Consider the following 16,658-nt stretch of genomic DNA (forward strand, 5'->3'; position numbering starts at 1 on the left):
ACTGTCAATCATGCAAAGCTACTCTAACCAGTCCAAGAGGGAAAATATAAAGCTGGAAATGACCGGCTTAGACAGTCAGCCACCACCCATGGGAAAAATGCTTTTCACACAATTAGACGATACAAGAGCTACAAAGTAACAACACAATGTTCTTGTATTGAGAGTACACAAAAACTGAAACTAATTGTAACACTTCAAAGCGTTGGGGTTAGTAGTACTGAGAATACAAAGGAAGCTGAGTCACAAAAGTACACACAACACAAAGGAAAGAACGTGGACATGTGCAGGTAGAGACAGAGACAGTCAGGTGAGGACACACAACCACACAGAGATACAAGAACTAAATGAAGGGCAGAGTTAGCCAAAGGGTAGGACATTTCAGACTGGGTTAGGTTCACACACACACACACACACACACACACACACACACACACACACACACACACACACACGTCACCTCGTATAACTGCTGCTGAAGTACACAAGTTCTTTAAACACCAGCAGGATTTCAGCTGCTCCAGAATAAAAGGACGTTCCAGCACACTGACCTGCTATGCTAACTTTAGCATGTGTGTCAGTTAGCATGAAGTGTAGCATCTTTCAAACAGCTGAAAGATGAAGCTAGCACAGAACGTACCACGAACTGCAGTTCCTCTAATGTCCACTCGAGGCTGTCTCCAGCACTGAGTCAGTCCCCATACACTCCCAGGTTCAAATCTCGGCTTTACAGCAGAAGGAAGCACGTTTAGAGCCTGATACAAGTAACAGTGTCGGACTTTAAAGCTAATTCCCCTCTTTGCAACATCGCTGAGTGGTGTGAGTTTTTAGGCAGCAGTGATCTGAGGACTTGGTGACAGACCTGTGTGACAGACAGAGTCTCTCAGTGTTGATTTGGTGATTTTAGAAAGTCTAATAAGACTTTTTCTCAGCTGGCTGCTCCTCTGGTTTGATCTCTTAAGCCTCTCTGTCTGCCTCTCAGTGCAGACCTCAGCTCATCCAGGGTCTGCCTCGCTCTGCTGTACATCACATGTGTGTCTGTGTGTTTGCTACATTTAAAGTGTGGGTTTATTCCACTCTGTGTGTGTGTGTTCGTGTTTTGCAGCAGCTCCTCTCCCTGCTTGTTGTTCCAGACTGAGGGGATCCTCGATGTGACACAAGCTACGTGACACACATGTGTGTGTGTGTGCGTGCATGTGTGTTTTTCAGCCTGTGTGTGTTTCACAACCAGTTTGTATGAAAAATGTGTGCATGTACGTCTCCTAAAAAGTGAGTTTTCACTTCAGTTTTATTTCTGTGTTTGGGTGCTACAGAAAATCAGAGGCTCTGGGGTTACCTCTCTCTAAAATACTCACACACACACACACACACACACACACACACACACACACCTCGATCCTCTTATATGGGCTCATTAACTCTGTAGTGCGTTGATTAGCTACTCAACAATCATGCTGTTATTATTACTGGCATCAGGAGAGCCTCTCTCTTGCTCTCGCTCGCACGCACGCACACACACACACACACACACACACACACACACACACACACACACACACACACACACACACACACACACACAGGTAAAGTGTGTGTGTGTTTGATGTAATGATGAAGGAGGCTCTTTCAGAACCAAAGGGTGAAGAAATACATAGAATCAAAGATTAAGAGGAAATGAATCAGTCTGAAAAAAAGGTAAATTTAAACAAATTTAACAGAAGGAGAACAAGAAGAGGAGAAGGTGAGGAAGAGAAGAATAAGAAGGAGGCTAAAGAGGAGAAGTGAAAGAAAAAGGAAGAGAAGTGAAGAAGAAGACGAGAAATGGGGTAACGGAGAAGGAGAGGAAGAATAAAAGAAGAATGATGAGGAAGATAAAACTAAGAATAAAGGAAAAGAGAAAGGAGGAGGAGGGTCAGGATGTGGAGGACAAAGGACAAAGAGGCGGTTGCTGGTTTGAATCCTGCCTGAGTTTGCATGTTCTGTGGGTTCAGCAGTCACATTTATCAGCGCTCTGTTTTTAAAGAGTGTGTGTTACTGATCGGTGCACAGAGTGTAACGGTGTGCTGACATCAGGCGGAGTGACATTAATCAAGTTAGACACAGTTCAGCTGTCAAATGTCAGCAGCTGCCTTTGGGCTCCAGCTAAAAATCACATCACTTCTCAGAACGCTTTATTTTATTATGCAAGAAATATTTGGTAAACTCTCTGAACGCTGAGGCTCAGCGAACATCACTCGGATTTATTTTTATTATAAAAACACATGGACTGATTTTTTTCCCCCTGTTTTATTTCTAAAGTTTTTAAATGCAAGACAAAATGAACAGGAACACCATATGGAGTGCACCAACCACAGCAATACTTCATACAACTTTCAGAAATCATGGCAAAGTTCAAGCATGAAAAAAAAAACCTAAATTAAACCAGTAAACATATTACATTACATTGTACAAGTACATTTCTCCCATAAATCAGCCTCTTCACCTCACTGTGCAATACCTTTTGTGCAATACTTTTGTAAATAGTCAACAGTGCAATAGACCTCAATACTTGAAATGTGCAATTCACTTGTATTTTTATTTTTTAGTCCTATTTATTCTATTTATCCCCTTCGTATATTTTATTTATATTGTCTCTGTATTTATATATATGTGTGTGTAATATTCTGTAACTCTGTAACTTCTGTCGGTGCTGTGCTTTTTTGGAAATCGAATTTCCCAGAGGAACCCACCCGAGGGATTAATAAAGTTCTATCTATCTATCTATTAAAAAGAAATCAACAGATCACAGTTTTCCTTCCTTTCTATTATTTTAAGAGATACATATATGCATAGATTTGCTCTGAAAATTAGGACAATATTAATTTGCATATATTAGTTTTCATTTGTATCTCATTTGCTTCATTAGCATTTTGTTATTAAATTAATCATTGTACAATTTATTTAGGTTTTGGGGTGGGGAGTGGAGGGTTGTATTGAATACTGAAAATAGGCCAATGAGAATAAATATCAATAATACAGTTTAAAATTTAGGTTACTTTACAAACAGCTGTCCTGACATTGGCTGTGAACAAAACTCGCCAGTCAGGTAGCGAGTAATCCCGCCACAATAAAGTGCAGCGTAATAATGCTTTAGGTCTCCATAAAATATGAAGATTAGACAAATAAAACAAGTGGAAACCAACACAGAAATGATAAAGCTGCAGTTCCTCTGTTGTCCACTTGAGGCTCACTTCCACCTCACAGGCAGCTGGAGCTGTTTGCTAGGCTTCACCTCAGCTGAGTGGCCTTTTGGAGCATTTTTAATGACATCATGTGACCAATAATATGGCTCCTGCCAAACAGTCTGAGCTCCTGTACTTTGAATGATTGAGTGTCTGTGCATTTGAACTCTATAGTTTACTGATACGAACCACTAACCAAGCTTGGTAGCATTGCAGCAGCCAAATCACTAATTTGAGTGCGACATCATCAACAGTGGTTTGACTGCATTCATCTTTTTATACAAGTTCTGTGTGGAGGGTCTTAAAGGCAGACATGTCTCACCTGAACTTTTCAGAGCACACTTTAATCAGGTAAGTTACTTTGCTTCATCTCCTAATCCTAGCACTCTGCGATTTTACTCCAAATCAGAGGAGTTACGTTTAGCTTGCTTTTTAAAGTTAAAGGAGCTTGGAAAGAAAAGCGTCTGGACTTCTTTAAGTTGCTTGAAGACGTTTCACCTCTCATCCGAGAAGCTTCTTCAGTTCTAAGGTCAAATGGTGGAGAGTCCCAGATATAAACCTAGTGGGAGTTTCCCCCCACACAGGGACAAAAGGACCCCCTGATGATCCTCTAATCGCCTGAGCCAAGGTGTGAAACTGGGCGTGGGTCCCAATCAGCCAGAGTTTCGGGTGTGTTCATTGTGAAACCTGGCCCCACCTTATCATGCGAATTCCTCGATGACCTGGATGACTGAGAATCTTCACAGACATCTTGCTTTTTAAAATTATACACGACTAACTGTCCACACTTTGTTGTGAAACAGACGTTAGTCTGTGGGCCGAGATCTAGGTCTGAGATCCAGTTCAGCCAGCAGACTCGCTCGCTTCCTCACCAAACAGTTATGTCTGTGAGAACGAAGAGATGGCAAGTTTAAGGTCTAGACACTGTGTTCTCCACTGAGTGTGTGTGTCTGCGCGTGCTGAATCATTGACTGAGCAATGAAAAACTACTCGGGTCAGCAAGTAAGTGTGTGTGTGTGTGTGTGCGAATGCTGCTGGCTCCCAAACAGGGGTTGTCGACATCAGCACTCAGTAATAACAGTAACATCAGCAGAGAGAGGATGACACGGACTGTGTGAGTGTGTGCGCGAGACACACATGATTATTTTTGTCACAACCAGGCAGATGTAATGAGTAAGCAGCACACACACACACACACAGAGACACCGTGTCCATGTGGATTTCCTGATGATAAATTGCTTGTTCAAGTCTAAAGCTCATCAGTTTTTAAAATGTTTTTCCTAAATTCTGTTTATACGCTAATTTTACTTTAAAACATTTTACATCCCTGAGTTTTTGTCTTCCCCATCACTGTCCTAGTGCCTGTTAGCAAGGGCAGGACTATGCTGACCAAATTAGATAGGTTACAGCAGAGGACTGTGTGTTATTGTGAGGAAACACCACAGAAGAAGCCTGTCACGCAACAAACACCTTTCATCAGAGCAAGGAAACGTCTCATTCTTCACCTACATGCTAACACGACGTCGGAAAAGAATTGGAAGAGTTACAGAGTTTGACTTTTTAGGTTTAAGACTCAAGACGTGAATGTTGTGGAGCAACATCAATGAATGACTTAATGGTAAGAAGCACTGAAAGAAGCGTGTCAAGTGAAATGATCCTCCTTTTATTCAGGAGTCTTTTGTTCATCAAGATGACCCCTGAATACACAGAACGCCCCAAAATCAGACAGCCCTCTATGAGCAAGCCCTTGGTGACAGTGGGAAAGAAAAACTCCCTTTTGACAGGAAGAAACCTCAGGCAGAACTAGGCTGCCATCTATTGCAACTGGTTGGAGGGTTAGGGAAGGAGACATGAAAAAAGACACAGTGTGGAAGAGAGCCAGAGATTAATATTGGCTAATTATGATTATATGATTAACTGTAGAGCGAATGATATTCATCCTGGAGATCCAAGACTTATAGACCTGTTCCGCAAGACTTTTCGATCACTCCATTGTTAGAGCAACTAAAAGTTCATATGCAATAATTTGCTTTATTTTGTAGTACACCTCCGTTATGTGACCTGCCTACTTTTCCATGCAGACACATAGAAAGCTAGAGGTGAGAAGACCAGCAGGAAAACCCTGTGAGCACCAATGACAACAGAGTCAGACAGCCTGAAGGGAAGAGCTGGGTTGGTGGCGGGTTGCAAAGTGGCTTGCAAATATAGAGCAATCAAAAGGGCAATCAAAAGAAATGTAAATGGGGTAGCCAGTTGCAAAATGCATGGGTCAGTTATATATATATCTCTACCTGTATATGTAAATATGATCTGCCCAGGGTTTTCTATTCTATTCTATTGACAGAGCTTAAGTTTTCAGTCTCACTGAACTCACTGAACTCACTATGTTTGATTTATATTTCATAAATTCTGTGAAACTGCCACAACCCAAAGACTTTATATTAGCATGCTATATTAACATGCTATATTAGCATGCTATCATTTCCTAGTTAAACAGTGTTAACATAGCATTCAGCTGCTAGTCCCTCTCAGACTGACAACTCAATCCATCCATCTTCTTTCTCGTTGGAGCGTATCCTAGCTGTCATACTGTCATAGGTTGTGATTCAGGATACACTCAAAACCTTAAAATCAGATAAATGTTTTCAGATTTATTAAAATAAAAAACCAGACTTAATCTAAAATCCATCTAAAGTCCATACTGTGCTTCTATGATGAGAGACATTAAAGGTTAAGTATAATGAGGATGAGTTGTGCCCTTGATGCAGAGTGCTGCTCTGTGGATAAAAGCCTTCAGTGAATGTATGCATTCTATAGATCTTTGCACACATGGAAATATTGATACAGTGGGGCAAAAAAGTATTTAGTCAGCCACCGATTGTGCAAGTTCCCCCACTTAAAATGATGACAGAGGTCAGTAATTTGCACCAGAGGTACACTTCAACTGTGAGAGACAGAATGTGAAAAAAAAAATCCATGAATTCACATGGTAGGATTTGTAAAGAATTTATTCGTAAATCAGGGTGGAAAATAAGTATTTGGTCACCTCAAACAAGGAAAATCTCTGGCTCTCACAGACCTGTAACGTCTTCTGTAAGAAGCTTTTCTGTCCCCCACTCGTTACCTGTATGAATGGCACCTGTTTGAACTCATCATCTGTATAAAAGACACCTGTCCACAGCCTCAAACAGTCAGACTCCAAACTCCGCCATGGCCAAGACCAAAGAGCTTTCGAAGGACACCAGGAAAAGTATTGTAGACCTGCACCAGACTGGGAAGAGTGAATCTACAATAGGCAAGCAGCTTGGTGTGAAAAAATCAACTGTGGGAGCAATCATCAGAAAATGGAAGACATACAAGACCACTGATAATCTCCCTCGATCTGGGGCTCCACGCAAGATCTCATCCCGTGGGGTCAAAATGATCATGAGAACGGTGAGCAAAGATCCCAGAACCACACGGGGGGACCTGGTGAATGACCTGCAGAGAGCTGGGACCAAAGTAACAAAGGTCACCATCAGTAACACACTACAACGGCAGGGAATCAAATCCCGCAGTGCCAGACGTGTTCCGCTGCTGAAGCCAGTGCATGTCCAGGCCCGTCTGAAGTTTGCCAGAGAGCACATGGATGATCCAGCAGAGGATTGGGAGAATGTCATGTGGTCAGATGAAACCAAAGTAGAACTTTTTGGTATAAACTCAACTCGTCGTGTTTGGAGGAAGAAGAATACTGAGTTGCATCCCAAGAACACCATACCTACTGTGAAGCATGGGGGTGGAAACATCATGCTATGGGGCTGTTTTTCTGCCAAGGGGACAGGACGACTGATCCGTGTTAAGGACAGAATGAATGGGGCCATGTATGGTGAGATTTTGAGCCAAAACCTCCTTCCATCAATGAGAACCTTGAAGATGAAACGAGGCTGGGTCTTCCGACATGACAATGATCCAAAACACACCGCCCGGGCAACAAAGGAGTGGCTCCGTAAGAAGCATTTGAAAGTCCTGGAGTGGCCTAGCCAGTCTCCAGACCTCAACCCCATAGAAAATCTGTGGCGGGAGTTGAAAGTCCGTGTTACTCGGCGACAGCCCCAAAACATCACTGCTCTCGAGACGATCTGCATGGAGGAATGGGCCAAAATATCAGCTACTGTGTGTGCAAACCTGGTAAAGACCTATAGTAAACGTTTGACCTCTGTTATTGCCAACAAAGGTTATGTTACAAAGTATTGAGTTGTATTTTTGTTATTGACCAAATACTTATTTTCCACCCTGATTTACGAATAAATTCTTTACAAATCCTACCATGTGGATTCATGGATTTTTTTTTCACATTCTGTCTCTCACAGTTGAAGTGTACCTCTGGTGCAAATTACTGACCTCTGTCATCATTTTAAGTGGGGGAACTTGCACAATCGGTGGCTGACTAAATACTTTTTTGCCCCACTGTAAGTGAAACCAGAGAGCGACGCTGAAGAGCACACGAGAAATAGCTACAAAAAGTGAAAACTGACATCGATTGTGTCAGCACAGAAATGACCTGAAATGATCCTTACATAACACACACACACACACACACACAAAGAGACACACAGCAGAGGCTCTCCTGTCCGTCAGAAAGGCTAGCTAAATGCTATGTAAACATCTGTGAGGATTAGAGGTTTTAGCCTATAAAGAACTTAGCGACTCCACAGTGCAATCGGATCCCGTTGACACGACGCGGCGTTTATCTGAGACTTCAGCGCCTCTGAATTGAAATGGAGGAGCGCTTCAAACTGTTTACGTTGCAAAAGTATATAGCTGCATTAAACTGGAGGCAAGATGACAGCAACATTAGAGGGATATTATACAACAGCTCGTGCTTTTGACTCCTTGACGTTCCTTGGGGGTTTTGAAGCTGTCTGAACATGTGGGCATACACAGCTGACCAGCTTAACGTACACAACATCATTATATAAATCGAATCAATCACTTTGTTTCAAAACTATCGATCCATCAGCTCTGTCTGCTCAATCCTACAGAGAGAGGCGAGCTATCAAATACCATCCACTCTCACACCTATACACTTAGCACATAAGAGTAAGACTCTTCAAGAGTAACAGAGAGCGACTCTTCCAGCAAAAACCAGGGCAAAAGATGCCTTAAAGCAGCGGCCCCCCACCCCCGGGCCTCGGACCGGTACCGGGCCGCGAGAGTCTAGGCTCAGGTGTGAAATGTATGGTTTTCAGGATTTTTATTGGTTTTCAGCGTTATTTTGTTATCGTTTTTTTTCATTAACTTGGTTTTCCTGGGTCTTTTCACGTGTGTTATGAATAAATCTTATTTTTTCGGTACCGGTACTAGTTTTATTTTTGTTGTATTTATCCGTGACACCTTAAAGGCCGGTCCGTGAAAATATTGTCGGGCATAAACCCGTCCGTGGCGCAAAAAAGGTTGGAGACCGCTGCCTTAAAGGGTCATTTCATTGTTATTTTGCCATATTTTCTGCAGTCCAAATACACTCACCAGATAAATCATCAGAAGATCCATTCAAAGTTTTGGTGACTTTAAATTTTAAAAGCTTTTTTTGTCCCATAAATTATACAACTTCTTCAGATTAGTAAAGCTGCTCTATTAATGGGTAGAGATTAATAACATCTCCTGGCTTTGGACCGGCTTCTCCCCATTCTGTCTCACTGTATGGTTATAGTGAGCCAAGAAAATGAATACAGACAATTAAGTACGCCTTTGTTACAGTAACAAATATGTCTGTCAGCACACAGTTAAAGCTGCTGCGAGCCTGTTCTGAGCAAACACAATCAACTCATGCAGCTATTGATTGGGCCTCTGGAGGTTGTGACAGGACAGCTTCCATCTTTGGCATTTCAGAACTGTGCCATAGATTTCTATTTAGGATTCAGCGACATTTGCAATCCTTATACTGTGTCTGGTTAATCTAAAATTTAGAGTTAGAGCAGCTTATGAGTTTCACTTCTGTAGTTTGAACACAGTGAAAAGACAGCGTGAGCATTGGTGGCTGCGCAACCAATCAGAAGAAACAATAAAGCAGTGCCGTATTTCTCTGCTGATTCGCCTCAGTTGAAACTGAAGATCATTTTGTTTACTTACTCTTTGAAGTGATTGGTTGTTTACAGAGGGAAATGAATGCTGGGGCATCATAGCATTACTAAAAGCATCTCTCATAATCCATGTGACTCTCCCACAGAGGCCCACCTTTGAGCCTGGCCCCACTGACTGAACCACTACTGCCGGCAGGCCAAAATCACTGTTTCTACTTAGAAACTGTATTACCATTTTCTGCCTGCAGCCTGAGCTGAGGAGACCTGACATCACTGGACGGAAACAAGTGTGTGTGTGTGTGTGTGTGTGTGTGTGTGTGTGTGTGTGTGGGTGTGTGTGTACAGGTGTGATTAGCACGCTGACTCTGGCTGAGGGCCTTTCACACCTCAGGTGAACCAATTACCATATTGCATCAACCTATCAGCTCCTGTCAGATAGTCGGGACACCTGCGGGCTCAAACACTGGAGTTAGTCACAGTGGTTTAAAGCTATCTGACCCGCATCTGTCAGCTCTAATACTGAAACCCACCTTGCCTTTTTTTTTTTACAAAAGGAAAAAAACACAGACTTTTCTAGAAAGGCAATGAAATTAGTTTCTATTTTTCCTCTCTGAATCCTGAGGATTTGAAATTGTCCAAAAAGATTTGCTGTGGTTTCAAATGTCCGACGGGGGTTTCCCAAACCGTCACGCTCTTTGTCACTTTTGGAAAATGTCACAGTCTCGTCAACCCGCCCGAAGTTTGTTTCCACACCTGCTTGTAAACAACCAGTGAGGAGCTTCCTTCACTCTGCTCTTCCAAGACAAGTTTGCATGATGTGAGATTCACGAAACTGACTGAATCTCTCATTTCAGCGATTTAGAGATAACCTTGTGTTACAATACAAAGAGATAAAGTACATATCTCTGAAAATGTGGCAGGTAAAAGTCCTGACATTTTTCCCAGCATGAAACAGGATATTGGATGTGACATTATCAGGTTTCTTTACATACACCATGCTATTAGTTTATGGAAGACAACAATGGATAGGTAGGTAGTACATGACAAGACGCACTCAGCTAACTTAAGGCCTCAGACACACAGGAGAGACCTGCCAGCGACCGTTCAGCACCCACTGGGTTTTTCCTCACCAACTGTGAGTAGTTGCAGGAAAATACATGAAACTGCTAATCTGAAGGCATGCAGCCTTAAAATACTGGTCAGTGACCCTCTGGTAACTGTTGGCTAAGAAACTTGCTAGCTATTTACTTGCTAGGAATAAGTGTGTATTCCGGGACTAGTTGGCAACTGGTTACTGGCAGCTGCTAGCTTGAAACTGGCATGCTGATCCACTGGAAATATCCTTGCAGTTGCTTTGGTTGCTATCAGGTTGCTAGAGCCACCAGTAGTTTGCATGGAGGGCATCAACTTGTCTGCACCTGTCTGCTACACAAAAGATAGTGAAACTGTGAAAAGTGTGATGAAATCAGAAACAACATTCGCCTTCAAAGTAAAAGCTGCATCTTTTGAAATGTGTTGGTTGAAGCGATAAGGCACAACTTTTATTCTTAAGGTAAAGATTTTTCGTTTCCGGTTTGTACTGTATCGCACATTTTATGACAGCTCAGAGAATAAATGGGGAATGTTTACAGACAAGTCGGTGTCTTTCATGCAATCTACATGCAACCATGGTAACCACTCACCAGCCAGTTGGTAAAGACACAGCAGCAGTCAAATAGATAGCTAAACTATGATTAACAGCTGAAACTTGAAGCTAACACTGCAGATAAACACGTTGAGCTAAACAGTACAAAGAGTTGAAAGATGTAAAAGCTAAAATGAACTAAAATGACAGAACCTAAAGCATTTCTAGCAGTTAAATTATTAACAAATTACGGAGCCCCGCAGGGGACATGGGAGGAAAAAAAATTAAGATGGACTTTTGCGAGATCTCGCAAAACTAACTCGGGATCTCGCAAAAGTTTTAGCCAGGAGTGTGTTCATGAGGATGGTCTGTCTATGGAGGTATTATTTGAAAAACCTGGAAATTATTCTATTGGTCGTCTTTATGGATATATACTATGGTATCAGAACTCGTCATTAAGAATAAAGGTGAGGAAATTTGTAATTCAAATTTAAATCCATACTATTTGTTACAGAGCCCCGCAGGGGACATGGGAGAAAAAAAATTAAGACGGACTTTTGCGAGATCTCGCAAAACTAACTCGGGATCTCGCAAAAGTTTTAGCCGCATTCTTCCTCCTTCGACCTCCCGTTAGCTCGAAGCTAACGGGAGGTCGAGACCTACTACAGCTGGGAGGAACACTGCTTTCCCGGCACATCGTGCCTAGTAATTGTCCTATAACCAGGCCTGAAATATAATAGAAAGCGCTCAGTTCACAAAAGAGCTTCAGGGGTTACTCCTAGTAGGTTCTTGAAGGTTAAAGTGTGGATAACCTGTTAAAACTATTAGTTAAACATTAAGGAAACATTTAAATGAATAGCTGTTAAATGGAGGTTTAGACAACAGTGTGGGCTTCAGATCCAGTTTAATTGAGCTCAGACAAACACATTTAAACATGACAGGGCTGCAAATAATCATTTAATGTTGCTCAAGCAATTGGTTCACGATGTTTCATCTTTCATGAGCTGCGTTAATTACTTTTTCTGTCTTTTGAGTTACCTGTCTGCTGCTCCAGTCATTCCTGGTTTATTAAAAGAGGAGGCAGAGGGTGGGGCTTGCTATAAATAAACAGGCCTCAAGGGCAAAATAAACCATCTGCTATAAGCACAGGGGGAAATGGGGCTTCTTTATGGTCCCTGTGGTTTCCCCCTTTACCTTTATGGGGTTTCCCCATCTGTTATTTAGGTTCAGTTTGTGAGCCTTTGTTAAGCAGCAGTTTTTGAGCTGATTATTCTGCAAATATCTGATCTTGTTTGCTTCTGTATTCCTGTGATTGTTTTGGGTGAACAGTGCACCTGTGTCTATGTGTCTCTCACCCACATATCTCCACCAATAACCATGCTTTACTGCTTTCCCACCAAGCATCCACGCATTCATTCATCCATTGTTCCTACCAGGTTCCCGATGGTGAGCATGCCATTGAACTCATCAGTCATAGGGTAGTGCTCCATGGCCATGAAGAGCGTGTTGAGGACGATGCAGACGGTGATGGCGAGGTCCAGGAAGGGGTCCATCACCATGATCTTCACCAGCTGCTTCACCTTAAGCCACATAGGGCAGCACTCCCAAACCAGGTAATGGTGGGCAAACGTGTACCAGCAGGGGTGACACTTCTTATGGGATTCCTCCAGTTCTGCACAGGAAACAAAATGTGGTCAGGAGGTTTCCTTCTGCATAAACAAAGTTACACTGGTTAAGCTGGAAACGGAACAACTGAGAAGCTGGGAAAGGGATAAGTTACAAAGCTGATTGTGGAACAGACTAAAGGTGCAAAAATACTGGGCCCTGTGTATGATTTTCCAGGTGTAATGATGACTGAAACAGATGACAAATTAATACATAGCAAGCTTAAAAGACGAGATTTGGCTTAAAATTTGCTCAAATTATCTTTAAGATCAGCTGATCTGCTGGGATTGTTGCCGACTTTGACTCTGATCTAACATTTTGCTCGATTAAAACAAGAACAGAAGTGATTTAAGTCAAGAGATGATTCGGATACAGCAGGATGGAGGCAAGGTGAAAAGAATACCAATCAATGGATAAATGTGATTATTAATAGGAACAAAGACTGGTCTAAAAGGAATTTTGGATTGATAAATGTATCTGTTGTGTTACAATCTGAAGCTCTTTCTATATAAATACTTGTGGAGCAGAGGCTCAGACTGCATTACCTGTAGTTATGTTGGTCGATAAGAACAACGATAACAGAAATACTTGTGCTGTGTGGCACAAAGCTTGATGGCAAACAGTCCTGAACACATGAACTAATTAATCAGAAGATCAGTAAAACAAACAGTGAAGGCACGTTATGAAAAAAAGCACTGGCGGATTTGCAGCCTTTTATTTAAAGTAAAAAAGCGTCTCGTTCAGTGACGGAGCCTCGAAAATGCCGACTGTGAAAAGTCACAGGGCTGGAGTACTCCTAAATGTTTACAAGGTGTCCTCTGGTGTCAGTGTGATGACCGACGGCATTATGGCAGCAGTGAGAGGAGTCGCACTCCCAAACTGTTCTTTGTAAAAGAGCCCTTATAGAGACATTTACATGAGCTGAGCGAGGATCGATAGATGCTCTCTTTGCACTTCTTCATCACCATTTCCGATTATGGCATCAGATAAAATTATCCAGGCCCTTCAAGGTTCATGAAAACCTTCTTCAGGACCAAAAGTTGTCTGAATGTTGGGAAATCTCCAAACTGATATATCAAACGTGAACGCTGTTATTGTTTCTCCATTTCACAGCTTTGAGCTACATTTACAGTTAACATGTGATCAGATTAGAAAATGATTTTCACACAAAAAGAGTCATGGCTGAAAAATGAACCTCGTATTAAGTAAAAACTTTCCATATGGTATAACTTGTTTTAAGCAGCCAACTAAAGTTGAGCCAAACTTTCTGCAGTGAACCATCAGAAACTCCTCAGGTACGAGGTGGGGTGGCTGTAGTTCAGGAGGGTTGGTGGTTTGATCCCAGTTTTCATGCCAAATATCCTTGGACATGAAATATCCGTCTTACTCTCTGATGCATCCATTGGAGTATGAATGCGTATGAATGATATTTAGAAAGCACTCACCATATAGATAATAGTGCTTCTGTGAATGGGTGTGTATGGGGTGAATGTGGCATGTTGTATAGAGCGCTTTGAGTAGAAAAGCGCTCTATAAGAACCAGACCATTTACGAACGTCTCTGTTCCCCTTCATCACTGACATCATCTTCATGCAGTTTATTAAAATTATGCTGAACTGATTGTTTATTCTTTGAGCTGAGACACTTGGAGTGGGTGTAAAATTGATTGGGTTACAGTGTTTTAACAAAATTGTTTTTCAGTTGTGAAAATGCCCTATGACTACCTCCCGTGTAGGTTTCCCGACTATTACCAGACGTACTTTGAATATTTTGTAATTATGACAAAATCATAGCTGATGCAGAATGCAGAAGTAAATTGAAGCAAATATTTATAAAATTACAATTTATGTTTCGATTTATTTTAATATTTCTATTTTATTTTTGCACTTTTTCCCCCTCCATACAACCAAACGCCACCTGGTGATTGCTTAGTTAATCTGAACTGGTAAGAACATTTTGGATCGTAGTGCTGTTTTTATTTTTTTTAATCCAAAGAAGAGCTCAAGTTAAACCATGCAAAATAAATTCATAAAGCTTATTTTAAATTGAAGGAAAGTCTCCTGGGAAACAGATGATAATTTTAAAAATGACATGAATAAATCAAAGAGTGGAGCCGAGAAGGGACGGAGGGTGTGCAGATGGATGCAGGGAGGACAGCAGTGGGATTTTGTATTTTCCTGTATAATGATCTGTTCTGTAAGAGCAGCGACTGCCGAGGGGAGAGACTGTGACTCAGCAGACCTATCACACGCACGCACACGCTTAGAACACACACGGGTGCAGATTTGATATGAATCCAGAAATGTAACACACCGATATCATACACACACGTACAAACACACACACAGGAAGTTGGAATGATCTCACGGTTAATGAGGGTGACCAGGATAACACTCTCTCCCTCTCTGTTTCTATCATTCTCTCTCTGTGTCTCTCTCCCTTTTCCCAAGTCCCTGGCGCAAACAAAGCCTGTGTTCCCCTGGGGTTGACTAGGGCAGCGACACACACACACACACACACACACACACACACACACACACACACACACACACACACACACTGTCTTTGAAGCAAACTCAGACACAGCTACACACACGCTCCTCTCTCGCACCCACAAAAGCGTTATAATTCGGACAAATACGTGGTTACACAATCACACACAAACACACACATATTGAGACACAAAGTCAGGCAAGGTTACAGTCCCATATTGACACACAAGCGCAAACACATAAAACGTGAAAGGATGCTGGAGCTGATGCAGAAACTTGTTTTTTCCAGGTAATGAGCCAGTTTTAAATCGCTCTGCCATTTGGTAGAAATGAAGTGAAACAGAAGCTTCTGTAAAGAAAGGAAATCCATTTAATCCTGTGTGGGATTATTTTAAGAATGATTAAGATTAGCTTCACTTTGTTTCGCTGCTATCAAAGTCTGCTAAATAAATCAAAGAAGTCTCACCACTCAGCCTCAGCTGAGCGGGTATTTGGGATAATATTAGGAAGTCCCCATCTAAATGAACGTGGATAAAGACTTAGTATTGATTTCTATGGTCACCGGGGCATAAAAACTGCACGTGTAGAATCAATAAGTTGTTTTGATCTGTATTTTTTCCACCTGATAGAGCACATGCCCCATGCACCGAGGCAGCAGCCTGGATTCAACTCCACCCCTGGTCATTCGCTGTGTGTCATTTCCCTTCTCTCTTTCCCCACTTTGCCATCTGTTCTACACTAACACTGTCATATAAATGCAACCACTATCACATTAAGTCAGATACAGTACAGCATGAAACAAGGAGATGGGATCAAAGCGGTTTGCAAAGTCGATTGCAGATGCAAAAACAAGGGCACGGGCATGAAAACAGACATTAAAATGCCTCCATTAAACTCAGTCAATGAATTATAGCAGCTGAATTATTCCCTCTAAAAGAACAAACGGTGGACCATTAATTCAGAAAGCTCAGCAGAACATCAGCTAAAGTTTAAACTCAGTTTAAGCTATTTTAGCCAGCCTACGGCTCATGCCACATCTGCAAGCCACTTTGCAACCCTGACTTTGGTGTCTGCTAAGAAGCTAAGAAACCTGCTGCTGCTCTCCACACCTTAATCATGTGGAGGCCCCAGGACAGAGGCATGCTGGTAGCTAAACTGATGGGAGCTGGACTTCTTAATGAAGGTAATGAAGATGTTTCAATTCTCATCTGAGAAGCTTAAATAGGGCTGCTCGATTATGGCAAAAATGATAATCACGATTATTTTCACTGAAATTGAGATCGCGATTATTTGACGATATTTATTTAACCCTTTAAGACCTACTATAGAACCAAGTCCACCAGAGCTTATATTATTTTTTTACATGTTGTAGTGCCATTTGTGGGAGCATTTCAAGTTGCTAAATAACTGTTATAGCCCATATTTTAATAATATGTATGCATTAAGTCCATAGTAACTACATTAATTGCAAAAAAGTGCAATAAACTACAAAAAAATTTATATCGTTTTTGTTTGTTTTTTTACATATATTTCTACTTGGAGAAATGTAAGAGGTTTATCCCTCAAAACTTTAAATACAAAAAAGTTGCAAAAAATAGTT

The 16,658-nt window shown here is 41.6% G+C and overlaps 1 protein-coding gene across 1 annotated transcript in view; it reads right to left on the reverse strand.

Annotated features, from left to right (window-relative positions):
• Positions 1-16,658, reverse strand: part of LOC146567746 (sodium channel protein type 3 subunit alpha-like) — a 263,377-nt gene that overhangs the window by 90,439 nt on the left and 156,280 nt on the right. Inside the window, exon 16 of the mRNA XM_085287781.1 lies at positions 12,335-12,573. Coding sequence (XP_085143907.1) covers positions 12,335-12,573 — 239 coding nt within the window. The remainder of the gene's footprint in view (positions 1-12,334; positions 12,574-16,658) is intronic.

Source organism: Mchenga conophoros, linkage group LG9 (genome assembly GCF_057382185.1).
Source record: "Mchenga conophoros isolate Kocher_MC1m ecotype Shallow Benthic linkage group LG9, M_conophoros_male_GT1.1, whole genome shotgun sequence".
Classification (NCBI taxonomy): domain Eukaryota; kingdom Metazoa; phylum Chordata; class Actinopteri; order Cichliformes; family Cichlidae; genus Mchenga; species Mchenga conophoros.